This window comes from Amblyraja radiata, chromosome 2 (genome assembly GCF_010909765.2).
Source record: "Amblyraja radiata isolate CabotCenter1 chromosome 2, sAmbRad1.1.pri, whole genome shotgun sequence".
Taxonomy (NCBI): Eukaryota; Metazoa; Chordata; class Chondrichthyes; order Rajiformes; family Rajidae; genus Amblyraja; species Amblyraja radiata.
In genome coordinates, this window is record NC_045957.1 from 23,917,697 (window position 1) to 23,942,038 (window position 24,342).

General features: G+C 47.1%; 1 protein-coding gene across 1 annotated transcript in view; it reads left to right on the top strand.

The window, feature by feature from the left end:
- Nucleotides 1-3,900: 3,900 nt before the first annotated feature.
- LOC116987313 (vasoactive intestinal polypeptide receptor-like) overlaps nt 3,901-24,342 on the top strand; it is a 46,960-nt gene continuing 26,518 nt past the window's right edge. Inside the window, exons 1-4 of the mRNA XM_033043240.1 lie at nt 3,901-4,220; nt 11,355-11,457; nt 21,341-21,448; nt 23,417-23,520. Of these exons, the coding sequence (XP_032899131.1) occupies nt 4,158-4,220; nt 11,355-11,457; nt 21,341-21,448; nt 23,417-23,520 (378 nt within the window). The 5' untranslated portion in view covers nt 3,901-4,157. The remainder of the gene's footprint in view (nt 4,221-11,354; nt 11,458-21,340; nt 21,449-23,416; nt 23,521-24,342) is intronic.

Below are 24,342 nucleotides of genomic sequence, written 5' to 3' on the forward strand. Positions count from 1 at the left end.
CTAACTTTTCCCCTCTCACGTTAGTAGATGTTGATATGATGATGGCAATGTTTGCAGATACAACTGTAACGTTAATAAGAGAAATGGATAAATACTTCAAATACTTTGCACGTGTTGGGGACCAAATGACGTGATGGGAATACAAGGATTTTTAATTCCTGCAGTTTCTTTGGAATGGTCATGGAGGGAGAAAAGGGAATTAGACAAGAGTTTGAAACATGTGGAGGGAGCAGGACAGGGTGAATGTCGAGATGTGTTTATAAAATGATCAGAAGCATCAATGGGATAGACTGATAGGGAAGAAATGTCAAAGACTAGAGGGCATAGCTTTAAGGTGAGAGGTGAATAGTTTAAAGGAGATGTGCGGACAGGTGTTTTTTACACAGAGGCTTGTGGAGCATGGGCCGTGCTGCCAGGGGTGGTGGTACTGTTAGTTCTGCAGTTTGCACACAGCAGTGACTTCCTTCCCTTTGCTGCTTCCTATCTCCAACAAGTCTATTCTGGATGTTCAACCTTCTGGGTCAAGAACATTTCTCACGTTGGCCCTAACCACATCCACCACTAACTAAGTTGCACTTCCTCATTTCATTTCCTGCCCAGCTTCTAACTACTTGACCTCGAAGCTTCAGCCTTACAACCATGTTTCTGTGTTCCCTCACAGGTCAAATCCATTATTTCATCTACCGTGTTAGGTTATTGTCACGTGTACCGAGGTACAGTGAAAAGCTTCTGTTGTGTGCTATCCAGTCAGCAGAAAGACAACACGTGATTACAATCGACCCGTCCACAGTGTACAGATACAGGATAAAGGGAATAACATTTTGTGCAAGATAAAGTCCACTAGAGTTTGTTAAAAGATAGACTGAGGGGTCTCCGATGAGGTGGATAGTACTCAGGACTGCTCTCTAATTGATGATTGTATGGTTCATTTGCCTGATAACAGCTGGGAAGAAACTGTCCCTGAATCTGGAGCTGTGCTTTTTGGCACTTCTTCATTCATACGTTCTTAAGTGCATAAGCCATAGGAGCAGAATTAGGCCATTCAGCCCATTGTCTACTCTGTCATTCAATCATGACTGATCTATCTTTCCCTCTCAACCCCATTCTCCTGGGCCTTCTCCCCACTACCCCTGACACCATGACTAATCATTCTGTACCGCTGTACTTGTGTACCGCTTGCCTGATGGGAGAGGGAAGAAAAGGGAGTGACTGGGGTGCGACGCGTCTTAATTATGCTGGTGGCCCTTCTGAGGCAACGTGAAGTGTAGATGGAATCAATGAAAGGGAGGTGTGTGGTTTGTGTGATGAATTATGAATGCTGAATATGAATGCTGCACGGAATTTTGTTGGCACGCCTTAACTCTAAGCCACAGTGAGCACAGCTTCATATGCGGCAGGTCATGTCTTACTAACTTGAACACATTTTTGAAACTAAGTAACATCTTCTTCTACTCTGCCAACATAATCAAAGCCTTGTCCCATCCCAGTCATTCCTTCTCCTCCCCGGTCCCATCAGGCAGAAAGTACAGAAGCTTGCAAATGTGTACCACCAGACTGAGGAACAGCTTTTTCCCCCTCTCTTGTCAGTTTTCTGAACGGTCCTTCCATAAGCTAGTCTACTGTCCGATTCACCTCTACCCCATTGCGGACATTGGACTTTGTCTCTGAAACGGATGCGTTACAATGCTGAGAACTATGTTCTGCACTCTGTATCTTGCCCTTTGTTCTACCTTCTATACTAGAAGGTATAGTATATACCTGCTCTGTCTGTAACTACAACGCTGTACACCATATTCTACACTCTGGCATTTTTCTCTTTGCCCTACCTGTTGTACTTGTGTATGTCTTGCTTGTAGAGTCATGGAGTCATACAGGGCGGGGAGACAGTCAGAACCTTTTCCCAGGATGGAAAAATCAAATACTGGAGGCCATAGCTGAAAGGTGACCTTTAAAGCTTAAGGGGTAAAGTTTAAATGAGATGTGCGTGGCAACATTTTAACACGGAGGGCGGTGAGTGCTTGGAACACGCTGCCAGGTGTGGTGGTTGAAGCAGATATGTTAGTAGAATTTTAAAGACATTAGATAGGCACATGCATATGCAGGGCATGGAGCGATATGGATAAGTGCAGGTAGATGTGTAGGGAGATAAGTGGTGGTCTTGGCATCATGTACAGCACAGACATTTTGGACTGAAGGGCCTGTTACAGTGCTATATTGTTCCATAAAAGATAGACACAAAGCCCTGGAGTAACTCAATGGGTCAGGCAGCGTCTCTGGCGAAAAAAGGATGGGTGACGTTTTGGGTTGGGACCCTTCTTTAGACCTGTAATGTAACCTGTAATAGAACTGTAACTATGTTCTATGTACTATATCATTACAAAAGCAGCATCTCAGACTGTGCAGAGTGGAGGGTGGTTAGACACAGGGAATTTCGCACAAAGGGTCATTCGGACAGGGACACGCACCCTTCCCAATGTTGAATATCTTGGTGCCCGTGTAAAGTGAAAGACGGCTCCTTGCGCTATTATCTGCAGCAAATGCTCACGCTTTTAATGAAGACCTTTTCTGGTTTGCTGCCAGTGACTAGTTGTGTTCCGCAAGGGTCGGTGCTGGGGCCGCTATTCTTCAGGTAACTTTGTGGCGACTCTTTGCATACTTGACCATCATGCAAACCAACCTCCCTTCCATTGACTCCATCTACACTTCACGCTGCCGCGGCAAGGCCACCATGATAATCAAGAACCAGTCTTACTCCCCTCTCCAATCAGGCAAGAGGTACAGAAGTGTGAAAACACATATCTCCAGATTCAGGGACAGTTTCTTCCCAGCTGTTATCAAATAACTGAGCCGTCCTGGCACCAACTAGAGCGGTCCTAACCTACAATCTACCTCATTGGTAACCCTTGGACTACCTTTAATCTGACTTTACAGGACTTTACCTTGCACTGAATATTATTCCCTTTATCCTGTGTCTGTACACTGTATGTAGGATGGTACTGCAGATGCTGGTTTAAAATGAAGGTTGACACAAAAAGCTGGAGAGATAACATGGAAATGAGGCCTTCAGCTCAACAAATCCACGCCAACCTGCGATCTCCCCGAACACTAGCACCATCCTACACATTAGGGATAATTTTCAATTTACAGAAGCTGATTAACATAAAAACCTGTACGTCTTTGGAATGCGGGAGGAAACGGAGCACCCGGAGAAAACCCATGGGAGTACGTACAAACTCTGTACAAATATCACCTAGAGTCAGGATTGAGTCCTGGTCTCTGGCGCCGTACGGCTGCAACTCTACCACTGCACCACTGTGCTGCCCCACTGTGTGCTTGTGTTGAGGGCCTGGGCCACAGGGAGAGGCCGGGCAGGCAAAGATTTTATTCCTTGGAGCGCAGGAGGTGAGGAGCGATCTTATATAGGTGTATAAAATCATGAGGAGAACAGATAGGATGAATACAGTCTTTTACCCAGAATAGTGGGATCAAGAAGTTGATGGTGAGAAAGGAAAGATTTATTAGAAACATGAGAGGGTGGTGGGTGTATGGAACGAGCAACCAGAGTAGGTAGTTGAGGCAGGTACTATCACAGCATTTAAAAGACACTTGGATAGGGGCATGGCTAGGCAAGGTTTAGAGGGATACGGGCCAAACGCAGGCAGGTGGGACGAGTGTAGATGGGGCATGTTGGTCGGCATGGGCCAGTTGGGCCGAAGGGGCTGTTTCCATGCTGTGTAACTCCACTGAATGCATTGCCGTGCGGGTGAGTTGGAGTCAGGTACCTGACATCCCCTCCCCATTACCGCGCTGCTATTGGTGAACGGCAACGCATCCTGTTTCCTGGATGGTCACCACCGTTGTCGATCAAACCCAGGGATAATATAACTAGTGGCTCTGGCCACTTGGAGAGCGCAGGATGGAGTGGTGAAGATGTATCCAGCGACTTGTAGAAGCTGCAGTAGTTTCAAACGCTTCTGGCCAACATAAATAAGCATGTCTTTCATTTATTTTCCATTTCCAACAGATCAAATGCCGGGGAAGGAGTGCGCTCTAACATTCCCGGAGAATCGCTCCCGTTCTCACTGAAGTGGCCGGAGTTGCGACGGAGTGTTGAGGCAGCACCCACCGCAAGTTCTGGGACGGAGTGTGTCTGAGGCATGAACTTCGCCCAAGTTTCCGCGCTACTCCTAATCCTCCTAACCCAGTTCCCCATCCCCCGGGTAAGTCAATGCTTACGTTTATAAAACTGGAGTGGGGTGACTCGATTGAAAGCTTCGTCGTTTGTATATCTAGTATTTGATTTCAGCAGAGGTAGAATCAAATCACTGAAATGTATTTAAACCCCCGAGATCAAGGGGTCAGACCACTGAGATAGGATTTGAAATACGGAGATCCTAGGATTGGATCTGGGAGGGGGGGACCTCATTGAAACTTGTAGGAAGGAACTGCAGATGCTGGTTTACACAGGCAAAATGCTGGCGTAACTCAGTGGGACAGGCAGCATCTCTGGATAGAAGGAATGGGTGACGTTTTGGGTGGGCACCCTTCAGATTGAGAGTCGGGGAGAGGGAGACCGATATGGAGACATGTTGAAGCTTACTGAATAGTGAAAGGCCTGGATAGAGTGAATGTGGAGTATGTTTGCATTAGTGGGAGAGTCTAGGACTAGAGGCCATAGCCTCAGAATGAAAGGATGTACCTTTAGGAATGAGATGAGGAAATTTTTGTTTTCATCAGAGTGTGGTGAGTCTGGAATTCATTGCCGCAGACGGCTGTGGAGCCGTCAATGAATATTCTTAAGTTGGGGGTTGACAGATTCTTGATTCGTAAGGGTGTCAGGGGTATTATGGGGTGATGGCAGGAGAACGGGGTTGAGAGGGAAAGGTAGATCAGGTATGATTGAATGGTGAGGTAGACTTGATTGGCTGAATGGCCAACATCAGACCAGTGGAATGGATTTAAGAGATGGGGCTCTGTGAGGATATAACTGTATGGGGGGTTTCTAGTAAGTGATGAATGCCAATATTTTAGAATGATTCTAATGGTTGTACTTTAGAATATCTAATTTCACAACCAAGGAATACCAGGTGGAAATCTGTCCCTTTTTTAAGTGGAGCAATTTTAAAATGTTGCTGCAGGTGTGGAACTTGGAATTCTAGTATTTCGCTAGTGGGTTAGTTTGATGTTGGAGAAACTGGGTGGGTTGGGCAGAATCTGTGGGAAGTCTAGGGCAGGGTCCCTTCCTTAGACCAAAACACACAAAGTGCTGGAGGAACTTGGTGGGTCAGGCAGCATCTGTGATGGGAAATGGAAAGATGGCATTTTGAATTGGGATCCTTCATATTTTCCTCCATGGATGCTGCCTGTTGGCATATCTCCAGGGATCTTACAAACTGCTCCAGGAGCACTATAGAAAACACACTGTCGGGTTGCATCTGCCTAAGACTATGAGAGATTGCAAAGAGTTGTGGATGTAGCCCAGTCCATCCAATCTCCAAACAGACCAAACTCCCCACCATGGACTCCATCTGCAAGTCACGCTGGCTCGGGAAAAGTAGCCAATATAATGAAAGACTTATTGAACTCGGTCATTCTTTCTTCTTCCTGCACCCGTCTGTCAGAAGGTACAGAAGCTTGTGCACCACCAGACTCTGGAACAGCTTCTTCCCCTCTGTTATCGGGCTTCTGAATGGCCCTTCCACGTGGATCTCCTCTGGGTGCCCTGGTTTCTTCCCACATCCCAAAGACGTGTGTTTATAGGTTAATTGACTGTAAATTGCCCCTAATGTGTATGGAGTGGATGAGAAAGTGGGATAATATAGAACATGGGTGATCGATGGTCAGCGTGGACGCGATAGGCTGAATGGTCTGTTTCCGTGCTTTATTTTTCTATCAGAACAACAGGGGGATAGACCACTCAGCCACAATGTCTGCTCTGACCTTGATGCCAATTTAAACAAATCCCATCGGCCTACACATGGTTCATAGCCCTCTGTTCCCATCCTGTTCATGTAAATGCCTATTAAAAACTACTGTGGTATTTGCTTCCACCACTTTCCCTGGCAGTCTGCTCTAAGCACCTATCACTGTTTCTAAATACAATGTGCCCCACAGATCTCCTGTAAGCTTTCCCTGTTTCACTTTAATTTCCCTGTATCTTTCTAATATTTGACATATTTGCCCTGGGTGAAAGGACAGATGGTTAAAGTCTATCTTTGCTTCTCATCATTTTATATACCATCAGGTCACTCCTCGGCTTCCAGAGAAAGCAATCAAAGTTTTTCCGATCTTGCCTTTTGGCTAATGAACCCCAACCCAGGCAACATCCTGGTGAACCTCTTCTGAACTTTCTCCTAAGCCTCCACGACTTTCCTGTAGTGTTGAACAGAACTGCACTCCGTACTCCAAAAGTAGCTTCATTTAAAGATACAGCGCAGAATGAGGCCCATCGGCTCCGCGCCGACCAGTGATCACCCCCCCCCCCCCCCCCCCCATACACTAGCGCTATCCTGCACATTAGGGACAATTTACAGTATTTACTGAAGCCAATTAACCTACGAACCAGCATGACTTTGGAGTGTGGGAGGAAACCTGGGGAAAACCCACTTTGGAGTGTGGGAGAAAACCTGGGGAAAACTCACGTCGTCACAGGGAGAACGTGTAAACTCCATACAGACAGCACCCATAGTCTGGATCGAACCCAGGTCTCTGGTGCTGTGCGGCAGCAACTCTATTGCTGCGCCAACTTGCTGCCCAAATGTAGCCTAACCAAAGCTATAAAGCTGCAACTTGATTTCCTAACTCCTGTACTCAATGCCCTGGATGAAGTCAAGTGTGTCATACACCTTCTTTACCATCCTGTCCAGTTATGTTGCTACATTTTGAAAGCTCTTTCAAGAATCCTGCCAATGTAAAGTTGCATTGGATGCCCTCCCGCCCCCCGCCCCATGCATCCTCCCACACTCTTGGCTGAATTAAACTCCATCTCTTATTTCTCCACACAAGTTCCCACACAATATCTATAATCCTGCTGAATATTTTGACAACCTTTCCCGTTCCCCATAACACCATTTACTGTATCATATGCAAACTTGTTAATCGGACGGTCTGCATTTTATTGGTGTATATATCACAAACAACAGATCCTTGCGGAATTCCATTGATCATAGACCTACAGTAAGAAAAGCATTGTTACTGTCTGTCCTTGTGTGAAAACGAGGAACTGCAGATGCTGATTTACCAAAAAGGACACAGTGCTGGAGTAACTTGGCAGGTCAAGCAGCATTTCTGGAGAACATCGATAGGTGATGGTACACAAAAATGCTGGAGAAACTCAGCGGGTGCAGCAGCATCTATGGAGCGAAGGAAATAGGCGACGTTTCGGGCCGAAACCCTTCTTCAGACTGATGGGGGGTGGGGGGGAGAAGGAAGGAAAAAGGGAGGAGGAGGAGCCCGAGGGCGGGTGGATGGGAGGAGACAGCTCGAGGGTTAAGGAAGGGGAGGAGACAGCAAGGGCTAGCAAAACTGGGAGAATTCAACGTTCATGCCATCCGGACGCAAGCAAGCCAGGCGGAATATGAGGTGCTGTTCCTCCAATTTCCGGTCTTGCTCACTCTGGCAATGGAGGAGACCCAGGACAGATAGGTCGGATTGGGAATGGGAGGGGGAGTTGAAGTGTTGAGCCACCGGGAGTTCAGGTAGGTTATTGCGGACTGAGCGGAGGTGTTCGGCGAAACGATCGCCCAACCTCCGCTTAGTCTCCCCGATGTAAATCAGCTGACATCTAGAGCAGCGGATGCAGTAGATGAGGTTGGAGGAGATACAGGTGAACCTTTGTCGCACCTGGAACGACTGCTTGGGTCCTTGAATGGAGTTGAGGGGGGAGGTGAAGGGACAGGTGTTGCATTTCTTGCGGTTGCAACGGAAAGTGCCCGGGGAGGGGGTGGTACGGGAAGAATTGACAAGGGAGTTGCGGAGGGAGCGGTCTTTGCGGAAGGCAGACATAGGGGGAGATGTGAAGATGTGGCGAGTGGTGGGGTCACGTTGGAGGTGGCGGAAGTGGCGGAGGATTATGTGTTGTATTTGCCGGCTGGTGGGGTGAAAGGTGAGGACTAGGGGGACTCTGCCCTTGTTGCGAGTGCGGGGATGGGGAGAGAGAGCAGTGTTACGGGGTATGGATGAGACCCTGGTGCGAGCCTCATCTATGGTGGATGAGGGGAATCCCCGTTCCCTGAAGAGCGAGGACATTTCCGATGCCCTGGTGTGGAACGTCTCATCCTGGGAACAGATGCGGCGTAGGAATTGGGAGTAGGGGATGGAGTCTTTACAGGGGGCAGGGTGGGAAGACGTGTAGTCCAGATAACCATGTGAGTTAGTTGGTTTGTAGTGTATGTCGGTCAGAAGTCTGTCCCCTGCGATGGAGATGGTGAGGTCAAGGAATGGTAGGGAAGTGTCGGAAATGGTCCAGGTGTATTGGAGTGCCGGATGGAGTTGGTGGTGAAGTGGATGAAGTCAGTCATTTGTGTGTGGGTGCAGGAGGTGGCCCCAAAGCAGTCGTCAATGTAACGGAGGTAGAGGTCAGGGATGCGGCCCTGGTACGTATTGAACAAGGATTGTTCAACGTACCCGACAAAGAGGCAGGCGTAGCTGGGGCCCATGCGTGTGCCCATAGCTACGCCTTGTGTTTGGAGGAAATGGGAGGAGTCAAACGTAAAGTTGTTGAGGGTGAGGACCAACTAGGCGGAGGAGGGTGTCAGTGGCTGGGTATAGGTTGCTCCTCTGGTCGAGGAAGAACCGGAGGGCTTTGAGGCCATCCTGGTGGGGGATGGAGGTGTAGAGTGACTGGACATCCATGGTGAAGATGAGGGGGTGAGGAACTAGAGAGTGGATTGCGCGGAGGCGGCGGAGAGTGTCTGAGGTGTCTAGAACATAGGTGGGAAGGGATTTGCCCAAGGGGGATAGTATGGAGTCAAGGTATGTGGAGATGAGTTCGGTGGGGCACGAACAAGCAGAGACAATGGGTCTGCCGGGAAAATCTCCATCGCAGGGGACAGACTTCTGACCGACATACACTACAAACCAACTGACTCACATGGCTATCTGGACTACACGTCTTCCCACCCTGCCCCCTGTAAAGACTCCATCCCCTACTCCCAATTCCTCCGCCTACGCCGCATCTGCTCCCAGGATGAGACGTTCCACACCAGGGCATCGGAAATGTCCTCATTCTTCAGGGAACGAGGATTCCCCTCCGCCACCATAGATGAGGCTCGCACCAGGGTCTCATCCATACCCCGCAACACTGCTCTCTCTCCCCATCCCCGCACTCGCAACAAGGGCAGAGTCCCCCTAGTCCTCACCTTTCACCCCACCAGCCGGCAAATACAACAATTAATCCTCCGCCATTTCCGCCACCTCCAACGTGACCCCACCACTCGCCACATCTTCCCATCTCCCCCTATGTCTGCCTTCCGCAAAGACCGCTCCCTCCGCAACTCCCTTGTCAATTCTTCCCTTCCCTCCCGTACCACCCCCTCCCCGGGCACTTTCCGTTGCAACTGCAAGAAATGCAACACCTGTCCCTTCACTCCCCCCTCGACTCCATTCAAGGACCCAAGCAGTCGTTCCAGGTGCGACAAAGGTTCACCTGTATCTCCTCCAACCTCATCTACTGCATCCGCTGCTCTAGATGTCAGCTGATTTACATCGGGGAGACTAAGCGGAGGTTGGGCGATCGTTTCGCCGAACACCTCCGCTCAGTCCGCTATAACCTACCTGAACTCCCGGTGGCTCAGCACTTCAACTCCCCCTCCCATTCCCAATCCGACCTCTCTGTCCTGGGTCTCCTCCATTGCCAGAGTGAGCAAGACCGGAAATTGGAGGAACAGCACCTCATATTCCGCCTGGCTTGCTTGCGTCCGGATGGCATGAACGTTGAATTCTCCCAGTTTTGCTAGCCCTTGCTGTATCCTCCCCTTCCTTAATCCTCGAGCTGTCTCCTCCCATCCCCCCGCCCCCGGGCTCCTCCTCCCCCCTTTTTCCTTCCTTCTCCCCCCCCCCCCCCCCCATCAGTCTGAAGAAGGGTTTCGGCCCGAAACGTCGCCTATTTCCTTCGCTCCATAGATGCTGCTGCACCCGCTGAGTTTCTCCAGCATTTTTGTGTACCTTCGATCTTCCAGCATCTGCAGTTCCTTCTTGAACACATCGATAGGTGATGTTTTGGTTTGGAACCCTTTCTCTAGAGACCTGCTGAGTTACTTCTGCACTTTGTGTCCATATTTGGACCATTCAATGTTTGGGAGGACCTTCTGTCTTCTTTGGGGAGTTGGCCCACTGTGGCTGTGCTGTCATCTGACTGTCCAGTCTAATTCACCTCATTCCTCTGCACTGTCCTTACAGCATTTCGCCCCGTTTCCTTTCCAAAACAGAGAATCGACTCCGTTTCCCCATTTGCAGGCTTTATTGTCACACAGGAACTTGGTGGGTAAAGATGACACATTTGAGTGCTTTACTGATTATCATGAGATTAAGTTTGTGGGGCAAAGCTGCCAGCGACTGCAACCCTCGCACAATAGGGATAGGTTTTGTCCAATGGAGGCAGCCTCATGTATCAGCTGCCTACCTTTGGGTGTGGTAACTCACAGATAATTAACAAGGTCTGTCTTCCCCCCCCCCCCCCCCCACCACTTTCAGTCTGAAGACACTTTTAACCCAAAGTGTCACCTGTCCTATTTCTCCCGAGATGCTGCCGAGGCCCGCTGAGTTTTAATTTTTTAATTTTGTAGCATTTTAGAGATACAATGTGGAAATGGGCCCTTTGGCCCACCGAATCCTCGCCGACCAGTGATCCCCGTACACTAGCACTATCCTGCATTCACTAGGGACAATTTACTATTTTTACCGAAGCCGATTAGCCTACAAACCTGTGTGGGAGGGAATCAGAAATCCCAGAGAAAACCCATGGGGAGAATGGACAAACTCCACACAGACAAGCACCTGTGATCAGCACCGAACCTGTATTTCCCGCACTGTAAGGCAGCAATTCTATTGCTGCGCCACCGTGCCATCCACCATTGGTCCAGCATGTTGTGTCTATTTTTAGAAGAAAAACATTTATGGTTGTTCCACAGTTTTGCATTAGAGGTTGTTTTTTTTTAATGGGACTGCTGTCTGAGATTGAACATTGAAGTTTTTTTGATGGGGCATTGTTTCTGAGGTTGTAATGATGGGGCATTGTTTCTGAGGTTGTAATGATGGGGCATTGTCTCTGAGGTTGTAATGATGGGGCATTGTCTCTGAGGTTGTAATGATGGGACATTGTCTCTGAGGTTGTAATGATGGGGCATTGTATCTAGGTGCTGTGCGTGCATCAGGAGTGCAACGTTTGGTCAGAAGTCGCACGACTGCGCGAAGAATGTCTCTGGAATATCGAAAGAGAAAACCAGAGCTTGGAGACAGGTAAGAAGAGGGTGGGCTGTGGGAATGGCACCTATATCGATAGAGGAGACAAGGGAAAGGACGAGTGGACTGTACAACCAATGAACTGCAGGTGCAGGTTTACCAAGAAATAACGCCTAAATGCTGGTGTAACCTGGAAGGTCAGACAGCAATTCTGGAGAACATCAATAGGTGATGTTTTGGGTTGTGCCTGAAGAAGGCTCTTGACCTGAAATGTCAGTTATTTATGTTCTCCGGAGATGCTTCTTGGCCCACTGAGTTTAGTTTTAGTTTGTTTATCTTGGAGATACAGCGTGGAAACATGCCCTTCGGCCTTCCATATCTGCGCTGTCCAATGATCACCCATACACTAGTTCTATCCTACAGACAACACCGTTTACAGAAGCCAATTAACCTAAATACCTGCAGATTTTTGGAGTGTAACCTAGATACCTGCACATTTTTGGAGTGTGGGAGGAAACCAGAGCACCCAGAGAAAACCCCGCGGTCACAGAGAGAATGTACAAACTGTACGGACAGCACCTGTAGTCGGGATTAAACATGGGTCTCTGGCGCTGTAAGGCAGCAACTCTATTGTTGTGCCACCTCCAGTACTTTGTGTCTTTCCAAAGGTCTGAAGAATGGTTTCGACCCAAAACGTTGCCTATTTCCTTCGCTCCATAGATGCTACCTCACCCGCTGAGTTTCTCCAGCATTTTTGTCTACAGTCAATTAAAGACCCATTTGTGTTGTCAAGTGTTTAATAGTCATTTGCATCAGAAATAATCTTTTCTTGACCCTGCTGGTCATGGTTCCCAGGCTCCTGTACCACCTTGATAGTAACAGCAAGATGAGACGGTGGCAGTGGTTGTATGGGTCTTTGATAATACTGGCTGTCTCCTTGAGGCAGTGCTTCCTGTAGATCCCTTCTATGGTGTATTACTCAGTACATGTGATGGACCAGGCAGTGTCCACCACTTTCTGCCGCCTCTGTCGTTCTTTGGCCTTCAAGAAACAAAACTATAATACAACCAGTCGGTTCGCACTCTACCCTACACCTGTGTGTCACGTAGCAACATGATAGCAAATTTACCGAAAAGAAGATCAAACAAACGGTAATTATGTTATCTGTGTTAGTATTTTTGACCAGGGCACCATGGGCAATCCCACGGTAGACAAAAATGCTGGAGAAACTCAGCAGGTGAGACAGCATCTATGGAGTGAAGGAAATAGGCAACGATTCGGGTCGAGACCCTTCTTCAGACGTCTAAAGAAGGGTCTCGACCCGAGACTTTGCCTATTTCCTTCGCTCCATAGATGGTGCCTCACCTGCTGAGTTTCTCCAGCATTTTTGTTTACTTTCGATTTTCCAGCATCTGCAGTTCCTTCTTAAACATGGACAATCCCACTGCACTTCTTGGAAGTAATACCACCTTTCTCATCCAATCACAACCATCTTTGGGTTGGAGTTTATTATGGTTGTGTGTACCAAGGTACAGTGAAAACCTTTGTTTAGCAGAGTAGATTCGATGGCCAAATAGCCTAATTCTGTTCCTACGACTTGTGAAATAGTATGGCATACATAAATGCTGTGGTCAAAGTTGACTACAAAAGATAGAGCAAAGGGGAAGATGCCCTTCAGCCTAACATTGCCACACCAACCAACGCCCCATCTACACTCGTCCCACCTGCATGCGTTTAGCCCATATCCCTCTAAACCTATCCTATCCATGGTTTAGTTTAGAGGTACCCTTTGGTTCACTGAGTCTGCACCAACCAGCAGCCCATACACTAGTTCACTCCACACTAGGAACAATTTACAGAAGCCAATTAACCTACAAACCTTCACGTCTATGGGATGAGGGAGGAAACCCACACAGTCACAAGGAGAATGTACAAACTCCGTTCAGACAGCACTCACAGTAAGGATCGAACCCGGGTCTCTGGCGATGTGAGGCAGTATCTGCGCCACTGTGCAGCCCGGCAGAGATGCATTTAATTTCAACCATGCAATAGCTAGAACTCTGATGGGTGGCTGCAATCGGTTATTCAGCAGGGATTTTGTGTGGAGTTAGAAGTAAATCCATGTGTTTTAAGCAGTTGATGTGCTAATCTTTCATATTGCAAAGGGACTAATGTTTATGAAGTAGGGAAGACAAATGCATTGATTTGAGCGGCTAATATAGATGCATAGAAACCCATAAATGTAAATTATTTGAATGTGCACTCTTATCTATTGTGTGAATGCTTGTCTGTCTAGACATATTGTAACTTATGGCATTGACTCATCCAGCAGAGTAGGTTTTGTTGCAATCCATTCACTTAGTTCCATTGCACCACGTTTTCCCCATGGCATTGTAAATGCTTCTTCATTACTTATTGCTGCCATTGGAAAAATCCTCCATATTTCTCGTGCGAGTGCCTGTTAGTTCATTGCCTCCCACGTACTGTGAAGCGACGGGCGCCTGTTTCTCATTAGTGAGCGTTATTGATCCAAGTGACACACACCAGACCTATCGGGCATAGCAAACAGTCGGTGACTCGGATAATGCGGGCAGGTGTAGCTGACACGTCGTGAAAATCTATTCCATGTTCCTGGTTTGTGAATTTGGACAAGGTGGGCAATAGGCTGCGATGAGACTCTGGAGATGACTAGCTCTCTCCTACCATCATTGGGCCTGTGAATCAATGGCTCTGCCCAAGTCTACAGGAAATTAGTTGTGACTAGATCCCAGTCGATCTTGCAGAGCTGACTCCTCCCTATCAACTCCATCTACACCATACACTTCCATACTTTTTTTTTTAAAGGCGCCAAAATTGTGGTAACTGCATTTTGTGGTTGTGCAAAATAATTTTGATGTGCTGTGCCTACGGGACACTAAAGAACTGTTGAATACTGCTTCAGAAAGCAGCCAACATAACCAAGGACCCCTTGGGGCCCCAGTCATCCCCTCTTCTTCCCTCGCCTGTGGGGCAGAAGATATAAAAGCTTGAAAGCACATACCATCATATTCTGGAACAGCTTCTTCCCTGCTGCTGTCAGACTCCTAAATCGTAACCCCATAAGCTAGGGTGTAGTCACGATCTTCCAACCTATCCAATTGCAGACCTTGCACTTTTTCTTTTTGTAGTAGAAACAAGGAACTGCAAATGCTGGTCTACACAAGGACACAAAGTGCTGTAGTAACTCAACAGATCAAGCAGCATCTCTGGAGAACATGGTGAGTAGGAGGGTGCGATTGGCCTGAAAAAAGATCCCGACCCAAAACATCACCTATTAATGTTCATCAGAGATTCTGCCTGACCCACCGACTAATTCCAGCACTTCGTGTTCTTTTGCACTTTTTTACCTGCACTTTCTCTGACTGTAAAACTCTAATACAATAACACTCTATTCTACACTCTGATATTTCTCCCTTTGCACTACCTGTTGTACTTGTGTATGGCATGATAGTACTCGTTTATGGTACAATTTGACTGAACAGCACGCTAACAAAGATTTTTTCTACGGTATCTCAGTACATGTGACAATAATTGTATTGTATTGTATTCAAATTTATTGTCATTGTCTCAGTTAGAGACAACAAAATGAATTTCCCTTTACAGGCAGTATCATAAAAATTAATAAATAATAAAACATATTAAAAATAAAATAGAATTTAAAAAAAAGCACAAACACTGAAAGTCCACGACACAACATAACACAGTGGCACCAAGGTGAGGAAGGCACCATAGTCCAGCCAGCCTCCCCTCCGTTCTTCCCAGATGTTCACTCGTGGTCGAGGCCTTCCTAGCACCCGCAGTCGCCGCCCCTGGTGGTCCGATGTTCAGGCCCTCACGCCAGGCTGGTGGAACGCCGACGCCGAACCCAGACGGTGAACATCCTCCTCAGCGGCCCGGACCTCCAGATCAGCCGCCTCCCGCAGCCGGAGTCCGCAGCTCCCGAGTCCGCAGCTCCCTGCTGATTAGTTTAGAGATACAATGTGAAAGTAGGTCCTTTGGCCCACTGAACCTGTGCCAACCAGCATCACCCGTACACTAATTCTATCCTACACACAATTTACAGAAGCTGATTAACCTTCATGTCTTTGGAATGTGGGAAGAAACCAGAGCACCTGGAGAAAACCCATGTGGTCACAGGGAGAATGTACAAACGCTGTACAGATAGCACTCGTGGTCAGGATCAAACCTGTGTCTCTAGCGCTGTATGGCAACAACTCTACCATTGTGCCACCTCAACACCAGGCCCCATCTGCTTCTCAACCTATCACCCCACATGCTAGACACACTCAATAGATCGGGCAGCATCTATGGAGGGAGACAGTTCATCAACTTTACCAGCCCTCACAAATGCTGCCTAATCTTCCAGCACTTTCTGTTTTGATTTCCTATTGCCAGCACCTGCAGTTTCGTTTTGAGTGGAGGAGGGTGAATTTTATTTCACCGAGGAGAGATTTGACAAGAGTGGTCTAGATGCGGCTATTTGTTGGTGTAATTGGGCCCAGGGCAATTGGAGGCATTTAAGTGGGAGATTCTAGGGGACAGAAGGTGAGTGATGAATCTAGACCTCTCTTTACTGGGGATGTGGAGTGCAGGGGCAAGATGTGGCAAAATGGGGAAGCTTTGGTTTAATACAACTAGGTACCTAGCCATACAGTGTGGAAATGGGCCCTTCAGCCCAGCGAGTCTGTGCTGACCAGTCATCAGCCCGTACACTAACACTATCCTACACAATAGACAATTTACAATTTTAACAAAGCCAATTGACCTAGAAACCTGCACATCTTTGGAGCGTGAGAGGAAAGTGGAGCACCCGGAGAAAATCCACGTGATTTATTTTTAGGTCAATTTATTTAAATAAAACATTTGGATAAGTACATGGGTAGAAAAGGGATATGGGCCAAACAGATGCAGGTGGGACGTATAGATGGGGCATGATGGTCAGTGTGGGCAAGTTGGACTGAAGTGTCTGTTTCCACAATGTATAACTCTAGGCTGAAAGATTATGGGAGTGAGATTTAAAAATATATATGTTGTAGAAAGATTAATTGGGGATGTTTGGCCTTGGTTTGTCAAAGCAGGGTTATATCTGAATAATTTGGCTGAAAGGAGAGTCCCTTGGGGAGTGCACTTGATGTAGTCTACATAGATTTAGCAAGGCTCAAGAACAGTTCCCATGTGGCGGGCTGGTCAAAAAACTAACAGCAGGATCTTTAGACTTTAGAGATACAGTGTGGGAACAGGCCATTCAGTCCACCAAGTCCCTGCCGACCAGCGATCCCCAAACACTAGCACTATCCTACACACCAGGGACCATTTACAACTTTACTGAAGCTAATTAACCTACTAAGCTGTGAGTCTTTGGAGTATGGGAGGAAATCGGAGCACCCGGTCACGGAGAAGGTGCAAACTTCATACAGACAGCACCTTTAGTCAGGATGGAACTCTGGTCTCTGGCGCCATAAGGCAGCAACTCTATTGTTGTGCAACTGTGCCGCCCCTACCGGAGGGAGTGTTTCAACATGGATCCAGGATTGGTTCAGTGGCAAGTTCCAAAGAAAAGTATGGGCAGCACAGCTGGTACAGCCACTGCCTCACAGCGCCAGAGACTCGGACCTTGGGTGCTGTCTGTGTATGGAGTTTGCACGTTCTCCCTGTGACCATGTGGGTTTTCTCTGGGTGTTCTAACATCTTCCCATATCCCAAAGTCGTGTGGGTTTGTAGGTTAATTGGCTTTTAGTGTGCAGGGTATGGATGGTACAATGGGGTAATGTAGAACTAATGTGAACGTTTGGTCGTGTGGGCCAAAGGATCTGTTTCCATTTGATGGAAAGATGGATGCATGATTCCTTCAGATTATTCTCGGTTTTGTGGTTGCTTTTCTAATTATCATCCACTCTGTATCAGTGATTCTGCAATCCTTTACTCTTGAAAGTAAAATGTTATTTATAGCATTCAAAAGCATCACACTCATGAACACTACACAACAATAACCTCAGCAACCATGGACTTCTATGGACTGTCTTCGGTTGTACTATGGATTTTGAACTAATATGGTCACTGATTTGTATTTTTGATTATCATGTTATCTGAATGTTGTTGCATTTACAAGCCTCTTAAGCTGTAGTAAATAAGAATTTCATTGTACTGTTCCAGTACATATGGCAATTAAACACCCTTGACTCTATCAGACGGTATTTGACAAGCCATGGCCTGCACAGCTATGGACACAGTGCTGGGAGATGGGGTTGGATTCTCTGTACACTTTGTACACTCTGGAGTTTAGAAGGATGAGAGGAAATCTCATTGAAACATATAAGATTGTTAAGGGTTTGGACACGCTAGAGGCAGGAAACATGATCCTGATGTTGGGGGAGTCCAGAATCAGGGGCCACAGTTTAAGAATAAGGAGTAAGCCATTTAGAACGGAGACGAGGAAACACTTTTTCTCGCAGAGAGTGGTGAGTCTGTGGAGGGTGGTGGAGGCGGGTTGCTTTCAAGAGAGCTAGATAGGGCTCTTAAAAATAGCAGAGTCAGGGGATATGGGGATAAGGCAGGAACGGGGTACTGATCACATTGAATGGCAATGGCTGGCTCGAAGGGCCGAATGACCTACTCCTGCACCTATTGTCTATTGGATTAGAGGTTTTTTCTGCGTTAGCATGCACACAATGGCTTCTTGCACTGTAAATATTTGCATTCTACATTCACTGACATTAGTTACACAGAGGATACAGAAGCTTGACAGCATGCACCACCAGACTCGGGAACGGCTTCTTCCCCTGTCAGGTTTCTGAATGGTCCTTCCATAAGCTAGAGTGCTGTCCGATTCACCTCTTCCGACATTGGACTTTGTCTCTGGAACTGGTGCGCTACAATGCTGAGAACTATATTCTGCACTCTGTATCTTCCCCTTTGCCCTTCCTAGGCTCCTTGAGTTTAATTTGAGTGTATTTGATAGCATAGCATGCAAAACAAAGCTTTTCACTGTACTTTGGTACACATGACAATAATAAGCCCAAACCCTGTAATCTCTCATTGCTATGGGCATTAAATATATGAGACAGGAAGTCTTGATGCAACTCTATAGGACTTTGGTTAGGCCACATTTGGAGCATTGCGTACAGTTCTAGCTACCCCGATGTGAGAACATTGAAGAGGCTGCAGAGGAGGTTTACCAGAGTGTAGCCTGGCGTATAGGGTTTCAGCTACAGGGAGAAGCTGGATGGATTATTTTCTCTGGAAACTCAGAGGTTGAGGGGAGACCTGATAGAAGTATATAAAATTATGAGAAGCATAGATAGGGTAGACTGTCTGAACTTTTTTAGAAATGCCTAACACTAGAGGGCATAGAGTGATACAGTGTGGATACAGGCCCTTCACCCTAACTTGCCCAAACCAGTCCCAGCTACTCTAGTCTCACCTGCCTGCAATTAGTCCATATCCCTCCAAACCTGTCCTATCCATGTACCTGTCTAACTGGCTCTTAAACGTTGGGATAGTCCCAGCCTCAACTACCTCCTCTGACAGCTTGTTCCATACACCAGCCACCCTTTGTGTGAAAAAGTTACCCATCAGATTCCTATTAAATCTTTTCCCCTTCACCTTAAACCCTGTCCTCTGGTCCTCGATTCACATACTCTGGGCAAGAGACTCTGTGCATCTACCCAATCTATGCCTCTCATGATTTTATACACTTCTATAAGATCACCCCTCAGCCTCCTATGCTCCAGGGAGTAGAGTCTCAGCTTACTCAACTGTTCCCTATAGCTCACACCCTCTAGTCCTGACAACATCATCGTAAATCCTCTCTGTACCCTTTCCAGCTTGACAACATTTTTCCCATAACACGCTGCCCAGAACTGAACACAATGCTCTAAATGCGGTCTCACCAACGTCTTACACAACTGCAACATGATCTCCCAGCATCTATACTCAATACTCTGATTGATGAAGGCCAATGTATCAAAAACCTTTTTGACAGCTATAAGGTGAGAGGGAGGAAGGTTTAATGGAGACATGCAGGGCAAGTTGTTTTGCTGCCATTAGAGGTGGTGATGGATACGATAGTGCACTTGGATATGGATCACTTGCTGGTAGATGAGGTCAGTTGGGCTAGGCATGTTGTCCACAAACATTGTGGGCCAAAGGGTTCATTCCTGTGCTTTACAGTTCTGTACAAGCAAAATTGTAATTGTAGCTGCACCTCGCTGTATAAGTGCACGTGACAATGAACTTGACTTTGCTTGGTTTGACTTGACTATGGAGATCTGTGTGTTTTTGTAGATATATGTTGGGTGCAGCGGAATGATCAAACATGTTTGTACTCATAATGTTGGCCTGATTCATAATGCTGATATGAATCTAGTGTAAACAGCCTCGCTAGACAAGAGTCTACACTATACCTGCTCAACATTTTATTGGTTGTTTCTCTTGTTTGATGTTAGGAAGATGCATTGTGGCAATTACTTCCTGGTTTCCAAGCTTTGATTGTTGACCAACCACAAAATGCAGGAGGAACTAGGTGGGTCAGGTAGCATCCGAGGATGGAATGAACAAATAACATTATGGGCCGGGACCCTTCTTGGGTGACATGTTAGGTTGGGAATCCTCCTTCAGATTGAAGAAGGGTCCTGAGCTGAAACATTCCCTGTTTTTTTTAATTTTTTACCTCCCAAGATGCTGCCTGACCCACAGAGTTCCTCCAGCATGTTGTATTTTGCACAATATTCCAGCATCTGTAGTCTCATGTGTCTTCAAGCTTTGGAACTGCAGATGCTGGTTTACAAAAGACACCCAGTGCTGGAGTAACTCAGAGGGTCAGGCAGATCTCTCGAGTACATGGATAGGTGACGTTTCAAGTTGAGAGCCTTCCGACTAATTGGTCACCCCTCTCTTTTTGACCCCCCCCCCCCCTCCCCTCCTGTGTGCCCCTACAGGATGCAAATCCATTTTCCCCCACACATCCCCACCCCACCCCTTTCCACCTCTATCCCTTACTCTAGCTTCACATTTCACTCCTCTTTCCTCTTTATCTGACACCCTTTTGTCTCCTTTTCAACTCTGGTCTTTGCACATTTGCAACCAAACTCCCCTCACCTGTATCCATCTATCACTTACTAGGCGCCGTTTCCACTCCCCCCCCCCCCCCCCCCCCCCTACAATCAGTCTGAAGAAGAATCCCGACCCAAAATGTCACCTTCTATAAGATCGCCCTACCCATGTTCACCTACCCATGTTCTCCAGCGATGTTGCCTGGCTTGCTGAGTTTGTTTTTTTAGTGAGCCAAAAATAGAGGGTTTATTTGTGAAGAGGTGATCTTGTTTGTCTTTATTCCTGGAAGTTTTCCTTGGCCCAGAATGGCACAATGCACTAATCCTAAACTGAAAGCTGCCTTTTGTTGGTGAAATGCAAGTTTTTTACGTTTTTTAAATTTTTATGGAGATACAACATGGAAACGGGCCCTTCTGCCCACCCAAAGGAAGACACAAATTGCTGGAGTAACTCAGCGGGATAGGCAGCATCTCTGGAGAGAAGGAATGGGTGACATTTCGGGTCGAGACCCTTCCTCAGACTTCTTCTGCCCACCATGTCCACACTGACCATTGATCGTCCATTTACACTAGTTCTATGTTCTACTTTCTCATCCACTCCCTACACACTAGGGGCAATTTACAGAGGGCCAATTTGCCTGCAAACTTGCACATCTCCGGATGTAGGAGGAAACTGGAGCACCTGAAGGAAACCCACGTGGTCACAGGGAGAACGTGCAAACTCCACACACGGGACGCGAGGTCAGGATCGAACCTGGGTCTCTGGTGCTGCGAGACATCAGCCTCACCCGCTGAACTACTGTGCCACCCCCAGCTCTGATGCTCTATATTATTTGTGTGCTTATTTGCAGGGTGCAGCAGATTGTGGGAAAATGTAACGTGTTGGCCTCCTGCCAGAGATGGAGAAGTGGTTGTGGTGTCTTGCATAAGGTTGCCTGGCCTTTTCCTCAACCCCGGAGGTATGTTAAGACTTCTGTTGCTGCCTTTTGTCGTATTTTAGAGATATATCGCAGTAACAGGCCCTTCGGCTTCGAATTCCACAGATGCACCACCCTCTGGCTAAAGAATTTCCTCCTCGTCTTCATTTTAAAGGTACATCCTTTTATTCTGAGGCTGTGCCCTCTGGCTTTCGACTTTCCCACAAGTAGAAACATCCTCTGCACAGCCACTCTTTCGAGGCTTTTCATCATCTGGTAGGTTTCAACAAGATCCCTCATCTTTATAAACTCCAGTGAGTACAAGCCCAGAGCCTTCAAACACTCGTATGTTAACCCAATCATCCCCAGGATCATTCTCGTAAACCTCCTCTGGACCCTCTCCCATGCCAGCACATCTCTGCTCAGATATGGGGTCCACAATTGCTCGCAATATTCTAAGTGTGGCCTCATCGGGTCCTTATGAAGCCTCAGCATTTATATTCTACTTCTCTAAATGAAAGCTAACATTGCATTTGCCTTCCTTTATCATTAATGTCTTATTATTATTAATGTTTAGTGTTTTCTGAGTCATTCGTAACTATCACTGTATGTCATGTTGTTACTTGTGGGCGGAGCACCAAGGCAATTTCCTTGTATGTAAATCCTTGGCCAATAAACTTACTTACCACCAACTCAACCTGCAAATTAACCTTTTGGGAATCCTGTACCAACACGCCCAAGTCCCTTTGCATCTCTGATTTCAGAATCATCTCCCCATTTAGAAAATAGTCCGCAGCTTAATTCCTACAACCAAAGTGCATGACCGCACACATTTTTATGGTGTGTTCCATTTGCCACCTCTTTGCCCACTCTCCCAACCTGTGCAAGTGCTTCTGTGGAGTCCCTGCTTCCTCGACACTACCTGCACCTCCACCTATCTTCACTTCATCCACAAACTTGGCCACAAAGCCTTCAATTCCATCACCCAGATAATTAAAATATAAAGTGAAAAATAGTGGACCCAACAACATCCATGGAACACCACTAGAAAAGGCTCCCTTTATTCCCACACTTTGCCTTCTGCCAGTCAGACAATCTTCTAGTTTGATGTGTGCGTGCAGAGTTTAGTTTTATCGCAAGGAAACGGGCCCTTCAGAACTCCGCTGGTCCCCAGCCACCAGCTTAAATGTTGTCCTTCCACCCAGCCCTGTCTATCTTCTTCCTCGTTTCTATTTTAAAGGTACGTCCTTTTATTCTGAGACTGCACTCTCTGGTTCTAGTCTCTCCCACTACTGGAAATAACTTCCATCTGTAAGCCGGTTCTGAATTCATCAAACCAAGTTATCCCACTTTCTCAATTGGATAGCATAGAATTGTAAAACGGAATAACATAGAACAGGTGGTCAGTGTGGATTGAAGAATCAATTTCCATGCAGTGCCTTTCAATCAATCGGCTCCCAACACCCCACAGTCATCCAACGTGTATAAATGTTCATCACTGAACAGTCTCTCCCACAATTGACCCACCCCATTTCAAGGATGTGGCGGCTTTACCAGAATGACGCCTGGATTAGGGGGTATTAGCTATAGGGAGGGGTTGGACACTTGGGTTGTTTTCTCTGGAATGCCAGTGGGCTGAGGGGAGACCTGAGAAAAGTATATATATTTAAACATTGAGGTATAGATGTGGCAGACAATCAGAACCTTTTTCCCAGGATGAAAAAAGTAATTACAAGTGGGATTGGCTTTAAGGTGAATGGGGCAAAGTTTAAAGGAGATGTGCAATGTGTTTTTAAGAGGGTGATGGGTATTGTGAATGTGCTGCCGGGGGTAGCGATCGAGGCAGATACAACAGTGGTGTTTTAAGAGACTTGGTTATGGAGGGATGTGGATTATGTGCAGGCAGATGAGTTGTTCTTGGCATCATGTTCGTCACAGACATTGTGGGCCGAAGAGCCTGTGCTGTACAGTTCTATGTATGTTAACCCGTGCAAACTCTTTGTCTTGCAGCCAACGTCAGCAGGAACTGCACCAGCACAGGATGGTCAATGCTCCAGCAGCCCTATAAATTAGCCTGCGGATACAATGAGAACGGCACTCCGTCTGATGAAAAGGTTTGTCGACCTCCCTTCTCCAAGACTGACTCCGACGGTTAAATGCGCCCCCCCCCCCACACACACACACACACACACACACACACACACACACACACACACACACACACACACACACACACACACACACCCACCCACACACACACACACACACTGCCTTCAGTTCCTACATTGTAGCAAGCAGTTGCCTTGTAATGACGATGGCACAGGTGGTACATTGCCTCACAGTGCCAGAGACCCAGGTTCAATCCTGAACTCGGGTAATGTCCATGCGGGTCATGTACGGGTTTCCTCTCACATCCAAAGGAAGTGTGTGCTTGTAGTTTAATTGCCCCTCTGTAAATTGCCCCTAGTGTGTCAGGAATGGATGAGAAAGTGTTAAAACAGAACTAGTGTGAACGGGTGGTCGTTGTCAAGTGGCACTTCCTGTCTGCACAGGAAGTAACCGACTGTCACCACCACAAGGTTCGCCCACCTCGTGTTGCCCTCACACCAACCTTCCCCACCCCAACCATACACTACATCCACACATTTTCTGATATGACGTGATGTCTGGGGAGTTACGGAGTCAGCTGAATGCAGAGATGGTCAGCAATGGCTATTAGAAAGTAGTTGCCCATGGTGTTGCAAGGTTATACAGCACAGGCACAGGCCTTTCAGCCCAACTCATCCCTGCTGCCTCATCTAAGCTAGTCATATTTTACCCAAATCACTCTAAACCTTTCCCATTCGTGTATCTGTTCAAGTGCCTATGAAATGCTGCTATTGTGCCTGCTTCAACTACCTCTGCTGGCAGCTCGTTCCATATACCTACCACCCACT